The 26166-nt window shown below is 41.1% G+C and overlaps 1 protein-coding gene across 1 annotated transcript in view; it reads right to left on the bottom strand.

The window, feature by feature from the left end:
- Nucleotides 1–26166, bottom strand: part of LOC149451455 (signal transducer and activator of transcription 5B) — a 333063-nt gene that overhangs the window by 73491 nt on the left and 233406 nt on the right. The window contains exons 4-7 of the mRNA XM_089690636.1: nt 13558–13694; nt 9832–9988; nt 8198–8287; nt 7070–7244 (exon numbers count right to left, since the gene is read on the bottom strand). Coding sequence (XP_089546762.1) covers nt 7070–7244; nt 8198–8287; nt 9832–9988; nt 13558–13685 — 550 coding nt within the window. The 5' untranslated portion in view covers nt 13686–13694. The remainder of the gene's footprint in view (nt 1–7069; nt 7245–8197; nt 8288–9831; nt 9989–13557; nt 13695–26166) is intronic.

The raw sequence follows: 26166 nt of genomic DNA on the forward strand, positions 1-26166 counted from the left end.
TTTGGATGTAAATACCCTCAAATTAAAGCTGACAGTCTGAAGTTAAAGCACATCTTATTCGTTTCATTTCAAATCCATTGTGGTGGTGTATAGAGCCAAAAAGTTTAGAATTGTGTCGATGTCCCAATATTTATGGACCTGACTGTATATTCTATTTTATTCTATAGTTTTTTCTCTATTCTATTCAAATCTATTCTATTACAAATTTGAATTTCGGAAGACAGTTATATTCTATTTTATTCCATTCTATTTTTTTTTCTAATCTATTCTAAACTATTCTATTCTTTTATATTGTATTCTATTTTATTATTGTCTAGTCTAATCTATTCTATATTTTTTTATGCTCTATCCTATTATTTTCTATTGCAATTAATTCTATTAGAAATTCGAATTTCAGAAGACAGTTACAGTGCTTTGAAGAAGTATTCATACCCCTTGAAATTTTCCACAGTTTGTCATGTTACAACAAAAAACGTAAATGTATGTTATTGGGATTTTATGTGATAGATCAACACAAAGTGGCACATAATTGTCAAGTGGAAGGAAAATGAGAAATGGTTTTCAAAAGTTTTTTACAAATAAGGGCTCGTTCACACTTGACTAATTTCTAACTCTTGCCAAATGCCCCTATAGCGTTTGACAGGCGTTAGGCATTTGGGAAGCATTTTTAACGCTCCTCAAACACTTCCGAAACACCCTATGCACGTTTTTGAGGTGTTTGCCAAGCGTTAAAACCGCACTACAAATGCCTATATTGAAGTTTAATGGTATTAACTCTGCGCAAACGCCCTGCAAACACCTGCCGGGTGTTTGAGGAGCGTCATCATAGACTTGAATGGGAGGCTTCAACTCCTCCTGACTAGACATGAGGCGTCAGTTTTGCTGTGACGCTAACGCTTCAGTGTGAACAGCACTGTGTACTGCCATGTGTAGAATTTTCACAGGCATTTGAGGAGCATGAAAAACGCTTCCCAAACGCCTCTCTAACGCCTGCTAACAAAGCTAGTGTGAACTTAGCCTTAATAAGTGAAAAGTGTGGCATGCATTTGTATTCAGCCCCCCCCCCAGTCAATACTTTGTAGAACCACCTTTTGCTGCAATTACAGCTGCAAGTCTTTTTGGGTATGTTTCAACCAACATTGCACATCCAGATAGTGAAATTTGTGCCAATTCTTCTTTGTAAAATAGCTCAAGCTCTGTCAGATTGGATGGAGAATGTCTGTGAACAGCAATTTTCAATATGCTTTGATCTAAACCATTCCATTGTATCTCTGGCTGTATGTTTCGGGTCATTGTCCTGCTGGAACGTGAACCTCCACCCCAGTCTCAAGTCTTTTGCAGACTAACAGGTTTTCTTCTAAGATTGCCCTGTATTTGGCTCCATCCATCTTCCCAACAACTCTGACCAGCTTCCCTGTCCCTGCTGAAGAGAAGCATTCCCACGACATGATGCTGCCACCACCATGTTTCACAGTGGGGATGGTGTGTTCAGGGTGATGTGCAGTGTTAGCTTTCCGCCACACATAGCGTTTTACTTTTAGGTCAAAAAGTTCAATTTTGGTTCCATCTAACCAGAGCACCTTCTTCCACATGTTTGCTGTGTCCCCCACATGGCTTCTCGAAAACTGCATATGGGACTTATGGCTTTCTTTCAACAATGGCTTGCTTCTTACCACTCTTTTATAAAGGCCAGTTTTGTGGCATGCAAAACTAATAGTTGTCCTGTACACAGATTCTCCCACCTGAGATGTGGATCTCTGCAGCTCCTCCAGAGTTGTCATGGTCCTCTTGGCTGCTTCTCTGATTAATGCTCTCCTTGCCCGGCCTGTCAGTTTAGGTGGACGGCCATGTCTTGGTAGGTTTCCATACTCTAGGTTGTGCCATACTCTTCCATTTTCAGATGATGGATTGAACAGTGCTCTGTGAGATGTTCAAAACTTGGGATATTTTTTTATTATACCCTAACCCTGCTTGAAACATCTCCACAACTTTATCCCTGACCTGTCTGGTGTGTTCCTTGGCCTTCATGATGCTGTTTGTTCAATAATGTTCTGTAACAAACCTCTGAGGGCTTCACAGAACAGCTGTATTTATACCGATTAAACTACACACAGGTGAACTCTATTTACTAATTAGGTGACTTCTGAAGGCAATTGGTTCCACTAGATTTTAGTTAGGGGTATCAGAGTAAAGGGTTTGTGTGAACAGACACCTAGCTAACAGGTGGGAAGCCTCACTTTCATCATTCACTGCATGCGCTGCTAGTAATACGGAGTCATGTCAGAGCTTACCGAGCTGCAAAGAGGGCAAGTTGTTAGTGTCACCTTAGCTGGTGCCTCTGTAACTGAAGCTGTCAGTTTATTTGCCATGTTGCGAGGTACGGTATCAAACATTATGACGGTCTTCCACTTTCATGAAATGCAAAACATGTCACTTTCACACTTGCAAATCATTTTTTGTCCAACCCCTGTAAATTTAAAAAATTTTTGGCAAGCTAAAAAAAATCCCCATCAGAACAACCCCCCCACAAGAGTGTCCCCAACAGAATCCATCCCCCTCATAGAGTCTTCGTGTGCTTGGGGGGGTGTTAATGCAGAGACCATAGGCTGACCTTTGTCCCCATATTGAGGATGCCAAAGCTGCAGGCTGAATAAAATCTTGTAGAGGCCAGATGTGCTCTGCAGGCCGTAGTTTGGTGCATTGGGGTCATATTGAAAATGAATGTCATAGCAACACACTAATACGTGAACAGAGATTTAAGTGCAGTATAAACACGCATTGCTTTATTACATAGGTGTGAATGAGCCCTCAGGCTTGCCTACAGGGAAGGGGGCGTCCTCACACCAGGGAAAAATGTACCACTTTCTTCCTTCTTTCTCCTGCCTCTTCACCATTTGCTTCCTCAAAGTAAGAGCTTTGTTAGCCAACCCTAGCAGACCCTGTGGTCTGGCACACTAAGCATGCCTCAACCACTGTTTTTGCATGGCACATGCAGTGCAACTATCTCCCTAGTTTTAATACCACTTTTTCTGATACCTCATCCCCAGTTTCAGGTTCACTGACACTCAAAGCTAAAAGTGTGTTTTCAACCTGATAGTGTAACCAGAAAAAGAAAAAAACAAAAAGCACCTTGGTATGGTTTCAGCGAGAACTATACATTGGCTGGCATGTTTTTTCAAAGTATAAAATGGTAATTGAGCGCTGGGAACATCAAAATAAAGCAGCTAGCATAAAAGGTAACCTTTGGAACCCAATGAGAACATGTAGAAAAAGATATGCAGCGCTAATAAAGCTAACAAGAACAAATGGAAAATCAGAACATAAGTTGCACAATAACATAAGTGAAAAAACTCAGTCCATATTACATGGTGAGATAAAGTGATAGGTGCAATTGTCCAAGTAATCCATGGTCAGAGATAATCGTGACTCTTGTGATCTTGTAATTGTACAAATAATGCACTAACCAGATAGCGCATAAAATGCGCATGGAGCAATTAAGACCCGCTCCTGGTGCTCTGGACTTGTGATATTAGGAGGATGTCATCTGCAGGTTGGCAACCAGATGTCATCAATCCAGGTATATTCGTAAGTCATCCACCAGAAAAATCATCAGCGGGGGAGGGGGTAATCACACATCACTCCAAACCAGCAGGAACCTTCAAAAGCGGGCTCCCATGCAATAGATGAGACCCAGAGAAGCTTCTAATAGTGTAGTATATCTTTAATAAGCAAACTTACAGCATGTACAGATAATGGATAAACTTACATCCAGAATAAGATCTGGCCACCAGGGTGTCAGTCAGGATAGCCTCATGGTATGAGTACACAGGTCAGGGGCACCTTTTTTCAAACCTTGGCATATCAGCTAGATCAACTAATTTATAATTTCCAACAGCTAAATCATTCCAAGGTAAAAAAAAAAATAATAATAAAACAAATGATATGGTGGAGACTTCATTTGGCATGGACAGAGCCAAGTGTGACACAGGCACACAAGCCTTACAGTTTTTCCTCATACATTTAAATCACATTTTTCACAAAGCTGGTAAACTGATCCAAAATGTTTCTCTGTCAGTTTTATTGCAATGTGAAAAGCTCTGATCTGCCACCACTGTCTTTATATAAAACCCCTGGTACTAAGCCACCCTGGGCGTCCTGCCATTTGTTTTGAGCTGTTTGTTTACCTTTGACAAAGCTGTGTGGTACACTGTATTCCAATGCTTTTTTTAAGTGTAAAATCTTGCTGCGGTAAAGCCAGCACGATGGATGTCCTGCTGCTGAGAGCTTTTCCCCCTCCCCCCCACAGGCTGTTTACTTTGGTTATGACAGCAGCAATCTCTGAAGGAGTTCAATTATTTCTGGCAAGATTTGATGACTGAGAATCCATCAAGCTGTTTAGACCAACTCAAAGTATATAATTATGGTCCCAGAATAAGTACCTTCATTTCCAGCAACCTGAAGACTAATTGTTCCTAAAATAACAGCAATTACATAAACACAAATAATCAATATAAACGAGAAATAAAGCAACATGTTGAAAATGACTTCAAATGTGAAAGTGTACTTCAGCTTTATCATTATTTTTCCAAACACTACTAATCACTCACAATAGATGCAAATACAGCCTTAAAGTGACTGTCATCAGAGACATACGGGGGCTGCACTACAGCTGCAGTTAAACAGATTGCAGGCTGACACAGTAAGCTGTCAACTTTCTTGTAGAAGTGGTTCTGGCGGCTTTAAAACTGACCAATTACTTCTAAATGTACAGTAATGTGCTGTCTCCCTCCTCTACGTGTCCTAGGCTTACCTGCCCCTCCTGGGTGGCCCATTGCCAACATGACAGGTGTCAAGATAAAGAGCAGAAGTAAGACCCGCAAACATCTGTTCACCCCTATGAGGACTGAACCCAAAACTGCTCAGCTTTGAGCATTTCTGGGTTCCCAGCTGTCAGTCTCCAGCCATTCTGTCTCTTGCAATCTAGCTTAGCTAGCCTGACCTCACTCTTTCTTTTTGTAATTGCTCTTTGTAATTTTGGAATGCTGATGGTGACCCTTTGGTCTTAAAAAAAAAAAAAAAAAAAAAAAAATTAAGGACACCTTTTCTTTGCTAATGTGCCTTTTTACATTAGTATTTAGCCACCCAGGTTTAACTTCTCTTTTATATTTGTTTCCCAATGGAATAAATTAATGAATGCCATTGTTTAATATGTCCTTAAAACACTCCCATTTGCAATCAGTGTTCTTTGCAAGAATTTGATTTCATGTAGTAGCAGGCAATATACATCTTTAGTGTATGTATGCCACCCTTGTAATTTACAGCAAACATAATTACTCTTTAATCGCTGTTACCAGAACTATCCCTTACTGCCACATCTGCTATCAGCTCTTTGTTGTTTAAAATCAGAAGGTCCAGCAGAGCATTATTTCAAGTTGGGGCTTCCACCATTTGACTCATGAAATTATCCAGCATTACGGTACATGCACCAAGATTAATGCGGTATTAATCCCTAAAACAAAAATGTAATATATTGCAGCTTATGAATCATTAGATGTGGTGGCTGCATTAAGTTTTTTTTTTGTTTTTCCCTCCATTTTCACCTGGTGATCTGGTCAGTAACACACCTCTTGTATTAGAGTGCCCCCACTCCGGATGAATGAACACAGGAGGCACAGCACACAGCAGCACTGTCAGTCTGGGGGAGAGAGGAGTGTTATATGGACTAGTCAATTTAGATACACTAACAAATAGAAGCCAAACTCCAGCTCACACTACAGTTGCACAAACAGTCACAGTTCTCTTTCTTTTAGGATACAAGTTTTACATAATTTTATTTGTAATTTTCTATTTTAATAAATAAAAGCTGTAAGCACCTCTGTCAATTGTAAATAGTTTGTCTCAACAATCTTAACTGATACATTTGCAGGGGGAGTTTGACCTTTTGAAATCAACAACAGACTTACAGGCTGAATGACCAGGTGAAAATAAAAGACAGACTAAAAAAAGAAAACTAATGCAGCCACCACATCTAAGAATTGGTAAAGTCATACTCCTCAAGCATCAAACTTCTAGTAATTCCATTTTATTAAGACTTTTAACCTTTGTATACATACCTTTTCTGTATAAGCGTATATCATTATAGTTTAAATACACAGGCATTTCTGCACGTTACGGTAGTTTATTTCTCTCAAAATAACTCTGACCAAACTGATTGAAAAAACATTTTATAGCCCCTTTTTTTTCAGAAAAAAACTTGGTCTCTGGTAGTATTTAACAAATATGATGACAGAATTGGGTAAAAAAGGTTAGGGCCCATACATACAAAACTTCAACACTAAGCAACTCTAATAGAGATTTAACTTGGTAAAATATTTCCTATGTACAGCTTCTAGTCTGCCTGGTCTACTAATTCTGGGAGTGGATAATTATTGGTGCTGGAAACTCAGGTGGAGAGAGAGGTATCATTTTTTAATTTGATTTTGTCCCAAGTGTACTAACAGTGAGCCACTGGGGGAACAAAGTAATATCTAGGGTGCTTCGATGCACCAAGGACCTGTCAACAGAAACCTCAGAGTGAATAAAATGTTTAGAATTTAATAATCGAAGTTCCGCACTAAAATTTTAGTGCCCAAAGTGTGGCATTTTTTTTCCAAACTTATATCGTTTCAATGAACTAATGAATTACAGGGGCCACACAGCACCCCCTTCATCAGGGCTTTTAGTGTTCATAAGTAATCTGAGTTATGGTGAATAAGTACTGTGGATCTACAGGAGGTTTAGACACATTCAGCAGCTGGTTGAAATCACCCTGAGTCCTCGGTAGATTCAAACTACAGTACTTATCAACATCCTAAGAACCTGATGAAGGGGGAGCCTTGTTGCCCTGAAATGCTTTGGCTCATTCGTACAATAAGCTTGGAATAATATCCCACTTTGTGGACTCTAAAATTTTAGTGTGGCCATTTGATTTTTAGATTCAAAACATTGCATCCTAATTCTATAAGTCACACTTGATCAACAGAACTGCTCACTTGTCTAAATGGATGTTGAAAGCCGTGAGCTGACTTACCCTGGATTCTCAGACTTTCTTGGTACTGTATGATGAAGTATTCTTGTGTTTGCTGCAGCTTTTTTAATCCATTTTCTGTGTCCTGAGTGATAAGTCTCAATTCTTCGAAAGTCTGATTAATTTGTAGGTGCTTCTGTGGCATGGTGTCTACAAGGCCCCCAACTGGAGAACTGGACTGCAAAGAGAAATATCATGCAGTCCGTGAACAACTATAAAATAAGATGCCAAGGATGGACACTGAGATTTTTTTTAGCAATGAAGTACAACAAGGCTAGCCTTAGACATTAGGCAGTGCTTTCCAAGATCAGGAAAGTTCTTACCATAGCAATGAACATAGGACTATCTTTTCTGAAGATACATATGCAGGACTTCACCACTTCTTCCTCACAGTATCATCAGGATTACCATAAAATCAGAGGGGAGAAATGCTCCAAAAGTGTAAAACCATTTTATTAAAACCAACTGACTCATTACAGCAATGATAAAACACTAGATAATACGCTCATTTATCTGTTCATTCTGCCATGGAACTGGGTTTAACAGCTCTATAGTGTTACAAGCCGGCTCCACGATATCTAGTGTGAGCTCGTTTCATCTCCCAATCGCTACAGGTATCTCACTACTTCCGGGTCTCTCCAGCGGAATGACATCACTTCATGTAACTACTGTATGCTAATGTGTTAATAAACACACTCTCAGATACTATATAACCTTTTTATTGTATGGTTATGTACCACTGCTGTATCCATTTCGTTTTGCAACAAAAAACTCTGATTGAAACAGAAAATCCCTGTGCTGAGCGTCTGACCTCCTGGGGACCTGGAAGCATGAGGAGATGACTGGAGCAGCTGAATCTACTTCAGTGCTTTCCAGTTTTCAGGGGCATCAGCCAAGTATGGTATATACTATACATAGTTACATTGGTCCAATATAACTTTGTATAACTTATCCAAACCTGGAATTCATCTTTAAAAAGGATAATAGGAAAATATATATTGGTGAAATAAGTGTTAACAATAAAAAATTTACAGCAACAAGGCTTACAAACCTACAGAAAGTATAACAAATACACAAATTAGGAATATACAAACACAATAGAATGTTTCGATGATATAAATAGGAGCTTACATTTGTTGCTTCCCTTACTAGCCGCTGTTCATGGTATAATATATGTCGGATGCATCGGACCAACTCCATGGGACAGCGTTCATACGTGTTCTATAAAGGAGCGGAAACAAAGATATAGTTTAAGAATCTGCAAAAGGAGCATTATCAGTTTGCACAGAAATCAAAAACATTTCATAGCAATTTATAAAAACATTAACACTTTAAAAATTACAATTATTTAAATAACTCAATTCAACAAAAATTAAAAACTGGATATACATCTACAGTCAAATGTTCATAATTCAGTATTGTGTGTTTTCTATCAATCCTTCATACAAATGATCAAAAAAAACTCTCACCAGAGGTGGGCCATAGCACAGATGATGTAAAAACAAGAACAACCTCCAGATGTCGTTCTAGCTCTTTCACATCCCTTTCCAAGATGTTCATCCATGCCATGAATCCTCCAGAGTATTAAAGGGAAAGCCACAACCATAGTAATTTTTATACGCACATAATGCAAATTCTGCTTAAATAAACATATTAATGTGCAAACCAATCATCAGTGAAGAGAGTAAAAGTGCAGATGACTCCCTGTCACTCCATACCGCCACCGTGCACAAAATCAGTGTACAAAATGGACTCTCACCAGAACTTGAGACCCTTACGTTTTATAGGGTCATACAAAGCATTAACATCAGATATTCCCCTCTTTGTTCTCCACTTCCACTTGTCCAAACACCATCGGCACCTTAAAGCACTCAAAAGGGGGTAATGTAGAGAAGGCAAAAGCTCATAGTGTAGTTCAATCTTAAAAAACAGGAGTAACAATGCAAACAGCTTCACTGTACATGCAATTGTGTACAAATAAAATGGCGGCCACCACACTTCTGGTTCTGACACTGCGATTTTGCCCGTGATTCTCAATTGCTAGGCATGAATTGGGCCTTACGGGCTTGCCTACGTGTAACAAACATGCCAAAGACGCTCTAGAACCTTTTTTGGGTGTGGAGCATGGCGCATTTGTAGTGTGTTTGCTATGCAGCAAAATGCGTGTCTGATAACTGTGTTTGGGTAACAATTAATGGCACTGCAATTTGCAACGTGTATCCTGTGCACTTTCTGGAAAATGTGAATGCGGCCTAATAGCCTATGCTGACACTACAGACTCCCCAGTCACTCCTCCGCTGCCCCTACAGCACACAGCAGTGGACTGACAGCCTCAGCTTCAGTGTAGCTTCTGTGTAGAGGGGGGTGAGTCCCTTCCTGTCACTCAGCTTACACCAAGCTCTGTGCTCTAGCTGTGTAGAGTGTGACATAAGATCCACGTGCCTTACCCTCTACTGCTGAGAAATAACCTTTGATCTGTGTGTTTCAGAAGGTGGCAGAGAAGAGAAGGCTGTAGATAAACAGGTACAGCTTATGTACAGTGGGAAGATTCGATTCATCTCTGTGTATCACTTCAGTAATAACAAAACTGATGTAGAATAAACAGGCCTATAGCAGAATTGTAGAAATGTTCTAACCCACACAGGTGTACATGTATGAAGGCAGAAGTGGTTAATCAGCAAGAGACAATTCGCTTCTAAACAAATGTCTATGTGCCACATTTTAGGGTGAAATCAAACACTTATCCATACAGGTAGAGAACCCACCTTAAACTGCGTGGCATAATGGCCAAGTTTAATCTTCAATAAGAACCCATCTTCACCAACTTGGTGCTCTGCCTTTTTTTGCAGTTCCTGTACCAGCCCATCCAGCAGCTGTGTGGCTTTCATGCTGTCCTGGGGGTTCTCTGGATCCACGGAGTCCCTGTTAATCACCATATTACATTTATTAAAGGAAAACCATCATTATTTGTTTGATTCTATATGAAACAGTTTATGTACACGTGCTTTAAAGTAATACTAAAGGTCATTTTTTTCTCAGCTAACACGTTTTACTTACTGGCTCTGTGTAACGGTTTTGCACAGAACAGCCCTGATCTACCTTCTTCTTGAATCCCCCGCTAGCACTCTTGCCTCTACCCCCTGCTGAGTGCCTCCATAGCAAGCCGCTTCCTATGGAGACACTTGTTCGTACTCACTCCAAAGTAATGCTCTGTGTGTCCATTGACACAGAGTCCGACTCTGCCCTGCCCCCCTCTTATTGACAGCAGCAGGTGCTAATGGCTCCCACTGCTGTCTGAGCCAATGAGGAGGGAGAGTTCCGGGAGCGCCACTGCTCTCGTGCACATTGCTGGATCGAGATCAGGCTCAGGTAAGGAGGGTCTGGAGGGAGCAACACAGAGGTTTTTACCTTCATGCATAGAATATGTGAAGGAAAAAAAACCTTCTGCCTTTAGAACCACTTTAATCACTTGCTGACTGACATACATTATATGTTTTTGAGGGCGGGGGAGACATCAGGGGTCTAACAGACCCATACGGTCTGTACCTATCACTTACCCAGTGATATCACAGGAGGGCTTGTTAGTCCCCATGTGACAGCAATAAAGTTAAATGAAAAAAAAAAAACCCCGGACCTGCATTCACTATATCTGGTCTCCCACAATACACAGAACATGGAAATGCAATTATTTTAGTAAATATAAACTGCTAAATACCTTTTCTCATCAGCAGTTAGAGCAGTCATGAGACCTCTAACAGTGTTCAGCAGAGCACTGGTTAAAGCTTGTAGGAGGAGTTTTCATTATTCCCTAATTGTCCTATGAGACTGCATAACCCCCAACCCTCTGGGCAGTGCTGTTTGGTGCTGTGCTGATCACATGCACTCTCCCAAGAAAAAAAAAACAATGCTCTAGCAATATACACCAAACTGAGCATGTGCAGATTGCACCCAAGGCTCTGTTCTATCAGCAGATAGATTGGGGACAGTAGAAGAAGGGGGGGGGGGTCAGAGAGGACAGGATCAAACAGCCTTTTTACACAATACAGAGGATTAACCCCTTAGGTTCCACAGTGAGTATAACGAGCATGTTTTACTGCATTTACAGACTGATTTTACTGTTGTGGGTTTAGTAACACTTTAAATAAAATTTAAAAAAATCATGCCCTCGCATATGCAAACATATGTGAAGGTTCAGCCCATATATGTAAACAGCGATTGTACCACGAATGTGAAGTATCGCCATGAATGCCAGGGTAAGAGCAAAAACTATAGGGTTATAACTTGTAAATAAGCTCTACACTGATAACATGTATAGGGTTTTAAAACATCTGCTATGGACAATTTTAGGTACCATAGTTTGTTGCCATTCATGGGCATATGCAATTTTACTTCTTGACATGTTTGGTATCAATTTACTCAACATTATCTTTTATAATTTACCCAAAAGAGGGGGTATTATTTTGTGTTTTGTATACACTAAAATTAATTTGAGTGTTTTTATCCCCAAAAATTTGCATTTGAGAAATGGCAGTGCAAAAAATATTGTGCAACATAAAAACAAATTGCAACACCCACCATTTTATTCTCCAGGGCCAATGTTTTCAGAAAATATATGATTGGGGGGTTCTAATCAATTTCCTAGCACAAAATGCTGATTTTACCAAGTGTAAAAAATTAAAAAGTTGTACCGGACAGTGGTTAAAAAAACAAACAAATGTTATATCTTATGTTTTATATTATTTGAGCATCATAAGCATTATCGGTGTCCTAATAAGAAAGCCCAGTATCTGCAGGTGCATTTTGTTTCACTGCTTCTACACACTGAAAAGTCAGGCTGTCCCCCTCTAAAAGACAGGAAGAAGCATACAGTATCGTTCCTCCCCTCACTTGTTCAGCTAGGTGTGTAATCTGATCTGCTATTCAGGTCTCAAAGAACAGCAGCAAATCAGCTTTACAAAAACCTGTAGAATTAACCTTCCACTTTGCCCCCTGCTGGATAGAAGTGGTAAATATAAAATGTACTGTATATATACAATATTTCACATTTATGGGACAGAGCGATCACAAAATTGAAAAATGGTATATTTTTAGTTATTTTTATATTGTAGCAAGTAAAGTAAACCTAAAGAAAACAGCGCAAATTCCTATTAAAAAGTAATAAATGTAATTCTATTTTAATAGAATGTCAATTCCCTAACATATTAGTAAATGTAGCACTTCCACAAAACCAGACCCTATCAATATAGACTGCACTAGACATTGTATATAAATTACTACACATAACAGAACACATGACAGCCCTCTACAGCTAAAAGTTTGTTTTTTCCCCAAACGGTGCGAAAGGGTTAGAAACTATTGGGTTTTGTTGCTCTGACCCTATTGAGGGGATCCATCTCATTTCGTGTGTGGGCATACAGGAACAGAAAGCATGTATTGAGGCTACTTTCACACCGATCTGCCACAAAAATGCATAGGCATTTTACCTGCGCTTTTGTACATTTTTAAAAGGACACGTGACTTAAAAACTTCTCCAAAAAAGCTTCCCCGAGGTGTTTTTGAGGCGTCATTGATTTCAATGGGAAAAGGTGTTTTTGGGGCGTTTTTTTTTTGCTAACTCCCCAAAGATGCTTCAAGCAGGAGTTTCTACACCGCACCGCAAGTGCAATGCCTGAGTGTGAAAACATACATAGATATACATTCACATACATAGGGAGGCATTTTTCTTGAGCTTTTCAGGCACTTTTTGTAACGAAAAATGCTTCAAAAACTCCTTAAAGTAGCCTTACTATAGAAGAATGAGAACCGCAGTTATGTTTTATTGTGGGGAAAGGAAGGGGGAATATCTTTCCAAAGGGAACACAAACAGCAATACAAACCTGACTACCCATCTCTTTCACACACTTCAATACTAAATAAAAGGATATGTCTGAAGTTATGCCTAGTGCACATGATGAGAAAAATCAAATTCAGCACAGTACAGCTTTCAAGAGCCAGTCACAACAGTTCATGCAAAAGTATCTGAAGGGACAATCACAACAATTTTGTATTGTAAGATATCAGAATGAACGATTTTCGTTCAATCAGTACAGTATACTTAGAGTATAAAATCGAGTCACCAAGACCGCATGTGATCGTAAACATGATAATAACCCAGAAGGAAAAAGGGCAATGAAAACAATCTTTGTTTACAACGAAAATGCTCCTAAATACAAAAAAATACACCATGAAACAAAGGGGTACATGACATCACTTCTGATTACATGCCGCTACATTACTGCACACACGGGAAGCTGTACTGGATTGTATGAGAATTTTTGTACGGTTAGCAGCACTGTCACAATCCATATTAGAGTGAAAAAGACTTTGTACGTTCACTTGTCCAATTTTCTCATTCTGTGTACTAGGCCTTAGGCTATCATTCTGGAATATGTGAACTTTTTGCATGTAAGTGCATTATTAGTGGTTAATTGACAGGAAGACTACATACATACCATGACTGTGCCTCTATCCATTGTGACAGGTAATGCCGCACCTCTATAGGAAAATGCTGTCCATAAAGCGCCTGCATCTGACGTAGGGCATCGCCTTGCAACTGCTGTGCCTGGATCCACACTGCCATGGTGAAAATCTGTAGATGGAGATAAAAGAAAAAAAACACATCATCTAGTGCCATTAAAATGAGAAATGTGGGATTCTAAATAAACAAAACAAACATACATACTAGCCACCATGCTGCTGCATTGGTCTGATGCTCTAGCTGTCCGTCACCGGCTCGAAGACTGAGAACTGAGCAATCGCATGACCTCTGATCACTCAGTTCTCGATCCACTCTGAACTGGGAGCCATGACTGTCAATCAACACTCTGTGCTCTGCCCCTCCAGTGCTCACAATAAAATACATTGCAATGAAGGGCAAGGTGAACAAAGCCATCAGAGAAGTGGCCCATTTGCAAATTCTTCACTCTGTGGCAAAGCCCCTGGCCCCACTTCCACCCTTCTAAGTACGTTAAACAGCGTGTCCCCCCCTGGCTACTGTGGTTTCCTTTGATGACCCCCTAGGTCCTATTGTTTGCTGCTTTTTCTAGGTGTAAGCAGGGGGAACGACAGTGCCTAGCAGAGGGACCAGCTATTCAAACAGCCTGTGGAGTTGATTTAGAAGAGTATTAGAAGCTTTACTACGAAGTTAAGTTTATCGAATAGGCTGATGGACAGGTATGTAGAAAGCTGTATTTTGTTGACCCTATGATAAGGTCACTATAAAGAGGTTGTAAAGGGTGTACCTTCTATGTATGAAGATAAAAACCCACCTGTGTGTAGCTCCCCCCCACAGCCCCCTTATACTTACCTGAGCCCGATCTCAATTTAGCAATGTACACGAGAGCAGCAGCTCTCCTGAGTCTCTCTATTCTCCATTGGCTCAGACACAGCAGCGGCAGCCATTGACTCCCACTGCTGTTAATTACAGCCAGTGAAAAGGGAAGAGAGGCAGGGTGGGGTGGGGCCCAGCCATACAGTGAGTGTCTTATGGACACACAGAGACAACTCAGGAGCAAGCATGAACGAGTGCCCTCAGAGCAAGCAGCTTGCTCTGGGGGCACTCAGCAGGGGGGAGGAGCCTTGAGTGCCAACGCCGGACTCAAGAAAAGTAGGATCAGGGCTGCTCTGTGCAAAGCTATTACACAGAGCAGGTGAGTATAACATGTTTGTTATTTTTAAAACCAAACATATGAACCTTTAATATGACTTTCATGAGGACTGTACTACAGAAGTATGGAGGCTGCCATTACTGACCTCTCCATTTGAAAATACTAACTCCCTGACCACTAGGTTCCTTAGCTGAAAATGCTAGTTTTGACTTCACACTGACTTTACTGATTTTAATACTTGTCTGAGGTCAGTGAACCAAATTGTTAAAGTCAGACAGTTTACCTTTAGGACACACAAAATGAATGTTTAAGCACTGATATGTGAACAGACCTTTGTATAATCTCAATCATTAAAGCTGAGCTCCAGACAAGCAGATAAAACATAGCTACAATACATAAAGTATATGGTTTATTTGCCAAAGGATATGTAATTGTGTCCCTCCAATCTTGTGATTTAGGTACCCTGCCAGGCAGCATAGCATGGTTGTGAACCTTAACGTGACACACCCAAAACAGGGTATGTTCCATTTAACCTTTCCTTCCTGAGATAACATTGTGTTTTTTTTCTCTGTGAAATATGAACAAAGCAAATCCCTCTATAGTGTGTACTTGTCTCAAACCAGAGCACTAAGTGTCATTTCTGTCTGCTGCTTAGTTCCTCTGCTATGAGCATGAATCACTTCTGATATGTTTTCCTGATACAGAGAGAATGGTGACAGGTGAAGGAGCTCCAGCTGACTCACAGCCTCAGCTCTCTTCCTGTGAGCTGTGTGAAGGGAGGGCATGTTCCTTCCCTCCAATCAGCTCTCAGAAATGTCTTCACTTTCCATCCAACTGCCTGCTTTTCTGAACGGAGAGATCCTGTTTAAATTCTGCACATTGAATGAATGTAGAGGACAGATGACACAGAGATGAAACAAATCTCCTACACAAGTTGTACCTGTTTATCTGCAGCCACCTGAGACCAGTCACTTCACTGGGTATACAGTTGCAAGAAAAAGTATGTGAACCCCTTGGGATTACGTGAAGTTTTGCATGAATTGGGCATAAAATGTGCTCTGAACGTCATCTAAGTCACAACAATAGAAGAACACAGTCTGCTGAACATAATACTACACAAACATTAGATGTTGCCGTGGTTTAATTGCACATAACATGTAAACATTCACAGTGCAGGGAGGAAAAAGTATGTGAGGCCCTAGCTTAATGACTTCTCCCAGAGCTAATTGGAGCCAGGAGTGAACCAACCTTGACTCCAATCAGTGTGATGATATTGGGTGTGTTGCTGACAGCTGTCCTGCCCTTAAAAAACACACACCTGTTTTGGGTTTACTGGTTTCAAGAAGCACTGTCTGATGTGAACCATGCCTCGCAGAAAAGAGCTCTCAGAAGACCTACGATCAAGAATTGTTGACTTGCATGAAGCTGGAAAGGGTTACAAAAGTATCTCCTTGAGCCTTGATGTTCATGTGTCCACGGTAAGACAGACTGTCTACAAATGGAGAAAGTTTAGCACTGTTGCTACTCTCCCTAGGCATGGTCGTCCTGTAAAAATGACTGCAAGAGCACAGCGCAGAATGCTGCATGAGGTAAAGAAGAATCCTAGAGTGTCAGCTAAAGACCTACAGAAATCTCTGGCATATGCTAACATTTTTGTTGACACATCTACAATAAGGAAAACATGAAACAAGAATGGAGTACATGGGAGGACACCACGGAGGAAGCCATTGCTGTCCAAAAAGAAGATTGCAGCACGTTTGAAGTTTGCAAAAGAGCACCTGGATGTTCCACAGCACTACTGGCAAAATATACTGTGGACAGAGGAAACCAAGATTGAGTTGTTTGGGAAGAACACACAACACTATGCATGGAGAAAAAAAGGCACAGCACACCAACATCAAAACCTCATCCCCACTGTAAAACATGGCGGAGGGAGCATCATGGTTTGGGGCTGCTTTGCTGCCTCAGGGCCTGGACGGATTGTTGTCATTGATGGGAAAATGAATTCAAGAGTTTATCAAGATATTTTGCAGGAAAACGTATGACCATCTGTCCGCCAACTGAAGCTCCGCAGAGGATGGGTGATGCAACAGGACAATGACCCAAAGCATACAAGTAATTCAACAAAACAATGGCCGCAACAGCACAGAATACGCCTTCTGGAGTGGCCCAGTCAGAGTCCTGACCTCAACCCGATTGAAATGCTGTGGCATGACCTTAAGAGAGCGATTCACACCAGACATCCCAAGAATATTGCTACACTGAAACAGTTTTGTGAAGAGGAGTGGTCCAAAATGACTCCAGATCGTTGTGCAGGTCTGATCTGCAACTACAGGAAACGTTTGGTTGAGGTTATTGCTGCCAAAGGAGGGTCAACCAGTTATTAAGTCCAAAGGTTCACATACTTTTTCCTCCCTGCACTGTGAATGTTTACATGTTATGTGCAATTAAACCATGGCAACATCTAATGTTTGTGTAGTATTATGTTCAGCAGACTGTGTTCTTCTATTGTTGTGACTTAGATGACGTTCAGAGCACATTTTATGCCCAATTCATGCAAAACTCCACGTAATCCCAAGGGGTTCACATACTTATTCTTGCAACTGTATGTAGGGGTTTGCAATCACTTTAAGCCAAAATGATGAGTACCTGATCCTTCAGCCTCCTGGGATACTTACATCACATCTCCAATGAGGCTGTATAATTGGGCGCACAGACTGGGTGATCAGAGGGCAGGCTCATCATTTACAGTAGCTGGCTGATTGCACCCGCTGAAGAGGACTAAGACGGCCACACAGGTGCATGTCACCTGAACAGGCAATCACAGTGGGAAGAGCTGGATTTACTGTGTGTTGAGTTAATGTTTTAAAGAAAATGCAGCACAAAAGGTAAAAGGGAGGGGGAAAAACAACTTTTTTTCAATGCTGAAGAGAATAGGAAAGAATTCGAGCCCATATCAGTTTATTTTTGTTGTTTATGTATTATTGGTGTCCTAGAGATGTACAAAGAAATTTCCCTCTTAGACAGTTGTCACTAGAACAGGTGGAACTGCTGACATCAGAAATACAGCTTGGTAACAAACCTGCCTCCACCTGGTGAACCACAACACTGACAGAATTGTCTCTGTGCTCTCTCGTCCCATGAACATCATTGACTGAAAAATCTATACAAAGCAAAAAAAAGCCTGGACTAGCTCAGGATACTAACCCTCTTTCTGCTACGTGGAATGAAGAAAATAACAATCAGCTTAAAAGTCTTGAAAGGGTAGTACCAACCAGTATACAAGTTTCTGGGGGAAAAAATCTTTATCAGGACTATAACAAAAACCTATAAATGAATATAAAAAGCCAATATTGCACAAAATTTCAAAGCTTACATCTATGGTCATAATGCATATGATTATGCAAAAATCAAATGTAAGAATTATATAAAAAATTATAATAAATGTATATATGCACAAACACATATGTCTACATACATTTTATAATCTCATTTAGAACTAACCAGAATAAAAACAAAAAAAAAATAGATTATTATTACACAGTATTTATAAAGCGCCAATAGTTCGCTCAGCGCTGTACATTACAAAGGGGGACAGAACATGTGACAGAACAACAATTACAATGCAAAACATGAGGGGATCGAGGGCCCTGCTCTTTCGAGCTTACAATCTAGGAATCACCTGAATAAACTGAAGAAACCAGTAATAAACCAGATTGTCCAGTGGGGGGGGCACTTATATTATTCTCAATTAACACCTTGCTCGGAAGCAAAATGTAAAAAACAGAATAAAAGCACCAAAAAAAAAAAATAGTACAACATATCGTAGAAGGGACAACATTCTAACAGACATAAATCAATATAAAATGTATTGATGTGCTGTAGGCAAGTTTGCTACAAATCTGTAGGTGATCTGTAGTGATCATTCTACAACAAAAGACTGCTTCTAAAACCATTATAAAGAAACTTTATTACATCTCAGTTATAAATAGAATCACAACCAGAGCTAACTATCCATGTTCCAACATGGACACTTTCGTTTAGGTAGGCTCAATGTGGGGCTTGGACGTGACGTCACCACGCACGCTGGGTTCGCACTTGCAGCTTGTGGCTGGCGGCAACTCTGTTTTTTTTTTACTGTGCCTATATATCTGTGTCAGTGGAGACACACATTAATGTGAGTGTATCGAATGTTTTTATGAAGTAAAGATTCTTAGATGGTTTTACGCTAAGGGAGCGTCTTTCTCTGTGTGACTTATTGAGCAATATTGAATGATCCTTTCTGAGGGGTCTTTGAGAGGAAAGTCATGAAGCTGCAGATGGTTACTCCCAGAGTGTCACACTCTATTAGCTGGTTTATGATATTACCAGCACAGGGTTCTGGTGAGCACATATTTGGTGAACACGAAGAAGATTTGTTGGACAATGGACTCATTTCTTGTAGTGTATAACAAACACTCCTTAATTCCTTTGTAAGAATATTGTACAAATACTGAATCATTATTATAGGAAATGGTTTTCAATATTAATAAGAATCTATATGTTTGCACACTGCACGTGGGACTTGTTATTGTAATTTTGATTGCATTATCCATTTTTTACATCAATGAAAAATTCATTGGATACATTTTTGGCTTCCAGAGGTCATTCATAAAAACTAGAGCTTTTCTTGTGGCAACAAATCAGAATCTATTTAAAGATTGTAAGCTCCAAGGAGCAGGGCCCTCCTTTCCCTCTTGTATTGAACTGTATTGTTGCTGAATTGTCCCCAGTCATATTGTAAAGTGCTGAGCAAACTGTTGGCGCTATATAAATCCTGTATAATAATAATAATAAGTGGAACTTTAGTAACTCTGATTTGGTGGCCTGCTGGCATTGTAGGCATTCGCTAGCAGATTTTCTGGAACTGCCCACTTATACAGGATTTCTGGCAGGGGGTGGTCCAAACCCTTTGAAAACCTTACCCCTCCTCAGATACCAATGACCATCTCTGTGTGTCTACTTGGATTGGTAGAGGAACTGGCAAATCTTAAGGCACAGAGAACCCTTCTTACTATAACCTTGTTTTATGTTCACAAAGCAATTTTATTGCACTGGAAAAAGGCAGAGACCCCTCCCTTACTTTTTTGGAAGGCTCTAATTAATGAAGCTTTGCCTCTGTAAAAATGCTACTTAGAGGATGCCCTAAGAAATTTGAAAAGGTATGGCATAGTTGTGTCTCAGATACTCCTGTCCTTACATGAGGCTGTCCCAGTCTGACTCTTGGTCCAATCAGAAACTCTCTCTGGTGTGGCCTTGACGATTGCTCCTATTGCTATTATTTACTATGAGGCATCCTATTGCTCCCCCTCCTTGGGGTTATAAATTTGGGCTGGTTGATCCTATTGTGCGGTTGATATCGCATTGTACTTGTTCTACTTTAACATCTGGGCTCAATTACTTGTTTGGTGTATATCCTGTGGGAGGTATTGCACTGGAGGGGGGATGGGGGGTGATAAGGGGAAGTTATTTTTTTTTTCTTGTATGGTTGATCTGGCTGCACCAGTGCTTAACTGTAATGTTGTTGTGTTTTACTATGTTTTTTTACCTTTACCTATGTGCAGAATCAATAAATAAAAATTTCCCCAAAAAAAAAAAAAAGTAAAAAGTAAAAAAATTAAGTCCTGTCGGATCACTTCAGGCTGGTCCCTTTTACAGGTATAGCTATATTAAACATTAAAAATAAGTGCCTATACTTTTTAAAATCCACTAATGTGCTGTCTCACCTTTCTCCGCACATGCTCAGTTGCTCTCTATATTTTTTGGTACTGTGTTTGAGGTGATTGTAGCCGTATTTGTGCACTTGCGACAGAAACAATTGAGTACTGTCCGTGATACTTTATTTTATTTGCACTAACATACAATTTTCAAGACAAGCTTTTGGGGTATGTCCTCTTCTTCATGGTCCAAGCAGTACTACTTCACACAGTTTTAGCAGAATGTAAAAACAAAAACAAAAACAAAAAAAAACACAATCTCTGAGGAAAAAAATGTCAACTTCACACCATCACCAAAAGGGAAAAGTACTGGAATAATAGTAAGAAATGAGTATTGAGCTTTCAAAGATTAGTGGAAAGTGGTAAAATAAATGGTAACTCACCCTTGTTCAGATCACCCCAATTCCTGCACCTTCATCCCTCTTGATTACCCCAATTTCTGTACTTTCACCCCTCAGATCACCCCAATTCCTTCACACTCAGATTACCCCAATTCCTGCACCTTCACCCCTCTGATTTCTCCAATTTCTGTACCTTCACACATCAGATCAGCCCCAGTGCCTTTACCTTCATACCTCAGATCAACCAAAATTCCTTTACCTTCACCCCTCTGATTACCCCAAATTCTGTACCTTCACACCTCAGATCACCCTTAATTCCTTTACCTTCACACCTCAGATCACCCGAATTCCAACACCTTCACCCCTCTGATCACCCCAACTTCTGCATCTTCACACCTCAGATCAATCTCAATTCCTTCACACCCCGGATCAGCTCCAATTCCTTCACCGACACCTCAGGTCGCCCCAATTCCTTCACCTTTACACCACATCCCTAATGCATACAGCTTCAGACCTGAGATCATCCCCAATGCATTCAGCTTCAGACCTCAGATTATCTCCAATGCATGTAGCTTCAGACCACAGATCAGTCCCAATGCATGTAGCTTCAGACCACAGATCAGTCCCAATGCATGTAGCTTCAGACCACAGATCAGTCCCAATGCATGTAGCTTCAGACCACAGATCAGTCCCAATGCATGTAGCTTCAGACCACAGATCAGTCCCAATGCATGTAGCTTCAGACCACAGATCAGTCCCAATGCATGTAGCTTCAGACCACAGATCAGTCCCAATGCATGTAGCTTCAGACCACAGATCAGTCCCAATGCACGTAGCTTCAGACCACAGATCAGTCCCAATGCATGCAGCTTCAGACCACAGATCATTCCCAATGCATGTAGCTTCAGACCACAGATCAGTCCCAATGCCCCAAGATATATGACTTATCAGACCTCAAATAACTCTCAATCCATACCTACAAACGTTAAACCTCAGATCAGTCCAGTTTGAATGCATGTGCTTCAGACTACAGATCAGTCCCAGTCCCATACAATTAGGTGTTTTGGGCACACAACCTTTTTAAATTAAAGCTAAACTCCAGGAAAAACTTTTAGTTTAAATAGTGATAACTATTACTTTTAGAAAACTCTGACTAAATGAATATACATGTCCTGACTACATGTCCAGTGGGAACATTATGGCTTATTTATTTTGGATCCTGTAAAAATTGCTATCTTGACTAGGGTTAATACAAGGTGTTCCGTGAATGAAGCATGGGTGGGGCGTGGATGCAACATGATCTCTATTCTTTCATTCACAGAGCACATTGTATTCTATTAAAAAAAAATACAAGGCCTTTTGTGAATGGGAGGAGAATGATAGGGATGCTACTGTCACAGCTGATTCCTTCTGCTGTTTTTGACACCTGAGAGCAGCAAGCTGCAGTCACTGAGTCTGTACAGTACACTTTATTGACACATTTCCAGAGGCTGCAACTATTCGTGGCTGTTCACGCAGCCAGCATTTACCTACAGTGATTGCTGCTGGATGCATGCAAAGGGGGAGATTTACTAAAGCTGGTCCACTCAGAATCTGGTGCAGCTGTGCATGGTAACCAATCAGATTATAACCTCAGCTTGTTCAATAAACAAAAAAACCGTACTCACAGAGCCAGACACAAAACCATACTGACAAAGCCAGACTCACAGAGCCAGACACAAAACCGTACTCACAGAGCCAGACACAAAACCGTACTCACAGAGCCAGACACAACACCGTACTCAGAGCCAGACACAAAATCCTACTCACAGAGCCAGACACAAAATCCTACTCACAGAGCCAGACACAAAATCGTACTCACAGAGCCAGACACAAAACCGTACTGACAGAGCCAGACACAAAACCGTACTCACAGAGCCAGACACAAAACCGTACTGACAGAGCCAGACACAAAACCGTACTGACAGAGCCAGACACAAAACCGTACTGACAGAGCCAGACACAAAACCGTACTCACAGAGCCAGACACAAAACCATACTGACAAAGCCATACACAAAACCGTACTGACAACGCCAGACACAAAACCGAACTGACAAAGCCAGACACAAAACTGTACTCGTAAAGCCAGACACAAAACCGTACTAGCAAAGCCAGGCACAGAGACAGGCACAACGCTGCACTCACAAAGCCAGGCATAAAACCGTAGTCACAGAGCCGTACTCACAAAGCCAGGCACAGAGCTGTACTCACAAAGCCAAGCGCAAAGCTTTACTTACAAAGCCAGGCACAGAGCCATACTCACAAAGCCAGGCACAAAGTAGGAAGTATAACTGGCTTAGTAAATACTGCTTGGTAGTATTTACAAAGCCTGTAAAAAAGTAGTAACTACAAATCCAGCTAAATACAACTTTTCTGGCTATAATGGTCTCCCCCCCAGTCTGAGCCAGGTGCACGGCTGCTGAAGGAGAGGCGCATATATACACAGATCAGAAAAGGCAGACAGCATGTGAACACCAATCAGAAAAACCTGGCTAAGGATCAGCTCAGGCTAAAAGACTGCTTAATTAGCATTATAATGGAAATTACCATTTATTTATTTCAGGTACTTAAAAAAGCGCCATCAATTTACGCAGCGCTTTACATATATATATTGTACATTCACATCAGTCCCTAACCCTCAAGGGGTGTACAATCTAAGGTCCCTAACTCACATTCATACATACACATACTGTGGACAATTTAGACAGGATCCAATTAACCTACCTGCATGTCTTTGGAGTGTGGGAGGAAACCGGAGTACCCGAAGGAAACCCATGCAGGCACATGGAGAACATGCAAATTCCAGGCAGGTGGTGCCATGGCTGGGATTCGAACCAACGACCCTAGTACTGCCAGGCGGAAGTGCTAACCACTAAGCCACTGTGCCGCCCACCATTTCAAAGGAAGAGTTGCCTGGGGAATCCCACTGCTTCTGTGTACATTGAGAAAGTAAAGGCAGCAGTGGGAAGATAGGTGGGAGGGAGGAGAAGTGGGTGTGAACCAACCACACTGCTTTCCCTGTAAGCAGCCGCAGCTGCTGGCCCACATGTGTTTCCAGTATGGGAGATGGGTCTCCCAGGATCGCTCTCCCACGCCATCTCCCACACTGCATGCCACAGGTTGCCGATCCCTGGCCTAATGACTTACTGCTGCTCAGGGGCTCTGGGCTTCAGCAAAATGGCAGCCTCCAGCAAAAAACAACAGGAACAATGTTGGAGGCTGTTTACAGCACACACTAATTTTGGTACCATAATAATAATGTGAAATATATGTTAGCAAGGGCTACAGAAAATCTAATTTTTTTTTCAAGCTGTCTTGGGTAAAGTTCCACTTTAATTTTCTGTTCAGAGGATTGGGAATAAAAAGTTAACTTTTTGGTCAACCACACAGGCCTCAGGTGGTTTTTAGTCAACTATACTACTCTGCTGAAGGTAGACCTGTCATTGGTAACAGCGGCTAACCGGTGTGTAAAAATCAGTGTTCACTGTTACAGCACCCCCACCATTTCCCGATGCCTATGTCCAAATTGGGAATTAGAAGGTGGAGGCATTAGACTGACTTGGCAGCCGGGAAGCAGTTGTCACTATGAGTTAGAAAAAAGCATAGCAGTCTGAAAGTAGAATGTAGATTACCAAAGGAGAGAATAGCATAGCAACATGCAGTTGTAAATGAAGCAGATAGACAAAGAGAAAAAGAAAGCAGCCGAGCAAGTCAGCTGTACAAAGTACAAACAGCCACACAAGATGGAGCGACAGATCTATGCACAGCAAAGCAGCACAACAGGAGTACAACATACAACGGCATAGAAAAATGAGACCCTTAGGTTGGAATTAGAATTATACACGACTTTTACAAGACAAGGATTAGGCATAGCAGGTCCTCTGCATCCGTCATGTGGTTTAAAGCAGGGCTGTTAAACTGGTGGCCCTCCAGCTGTTGCGAAACTACAAGTCCCATCATGCCTCTACCTTTGGGAGTCATGCTTGTAACTGTCAATCTTGCAGTGCCTCACAGGACTTGTAGTTTGGCAACAGCTGGAGGGCCACCAGTTTGACAGCCGTTGTTTAAAGTAATCCACAGGCCTTTATGAGAACCACTAACAAAGAAGAGGTCCCTTTCTAGCAGCTGCATTTTAACAAAACCAGCTGCCAGATATTGTACATTTTTAACAAATTTTATTTAACTGTGTCTCCTTGTTGATCAGATTTTATTTACCTGGGTCTCCTTATTGGCTACCATTTACATCACAGGTCAACAAGAGGAAAGCACAGGAGAAGACAGGGTCACGTTTCACTTTTACAGGAAAATGATCTTGCAACTTTACTTGACTACATATCTTGGGATTACTTAACATTCTGATGAGGTCCTCATTAAAGTGGTTCTGAGCCCATGGAAGTCCTCCCTATAGCAACTCACCTCCTATGAGTTGCCAACTGTGCCCCCCAGTTGTGAAGCAGTGTTGACACATAATACACAGACATGGCCCACCAATATTACCTTCAGTACACCAGTACAGAGCAATGACGTTCAGCTGAACTTTAAATCGAGTACGATAAAAATGAATGAAACGTTCTGGAAAGAAGAGAGCCTAGTCACATGACCTGTCAAAGCCATGTAACTGGCTTCTCCTCCAATGACGACTTCTCTCTATGGCATTAAGCAGGAAACGAAAAAATCTGTGAGATATTGCACAGTCCACGCAACAACCCGCATTTTATGGAAAGAGCTTAAAATGGAAGCTGAGGATGTGTAGTAACACTGTGGTGTCCAATGCAAAGTAGATACCAATTTCTTCTCTCATTTTTAACCCTTTGCCACCACCAGAAATAGCCCTTTAAGTGGGCAGTGATACCAGGGGTTGGGAATGGGGGATCCCATTAATTTGTTCATGGTGATTGGCTGCACAGTGAAGTCCTACTGGCTCCTGATCATCTGTAATTGACCATAAGCCGTTGGTGCCAGCTCAGTCACAGTTCCAGGGGCATATATTTGGTGGCTAAGCATCAGGGCCAACCTACAATGCTGCCACATATGAGTTCCTTGTCATAAAGGGGTTAAAGCAGCCCTTAAATGTTAGTCAATCAGGGTTCAGTTCTACATTAAAAGATAACCTCTGTTTAGGCTTTGCCTGAATGCGCAGGTCTACTTTAACAACAAATATGTTTGCCACACTTTTGTAGCATTAAATCCAGCTACCTTGTTAGAGGGAGGCTTCATGGGGATGAAGGACCTCTGTACTGTACACACATAATGAACTATATAGAGGTTCCAAGCAGCTGCAAAACAAAATATTTAAAGGGCCCTTTTGGAAATCGTG

Source organism: Staurois parvus, unplaced genomic scaffold (assembly GCF_062004578.1).
Source record: "Staurois parvus isolate SC_StPar_1 unplaced genomic scaffold, SC_StPar_1.0 ptg000538l, whole genome shotgun sequence".
NCBI classification, from domain to species: Eukaryota; Metazoa; Chordata; class Amphibia; order Anura; family Ranidae; genus Staurois; species Staurois parvus.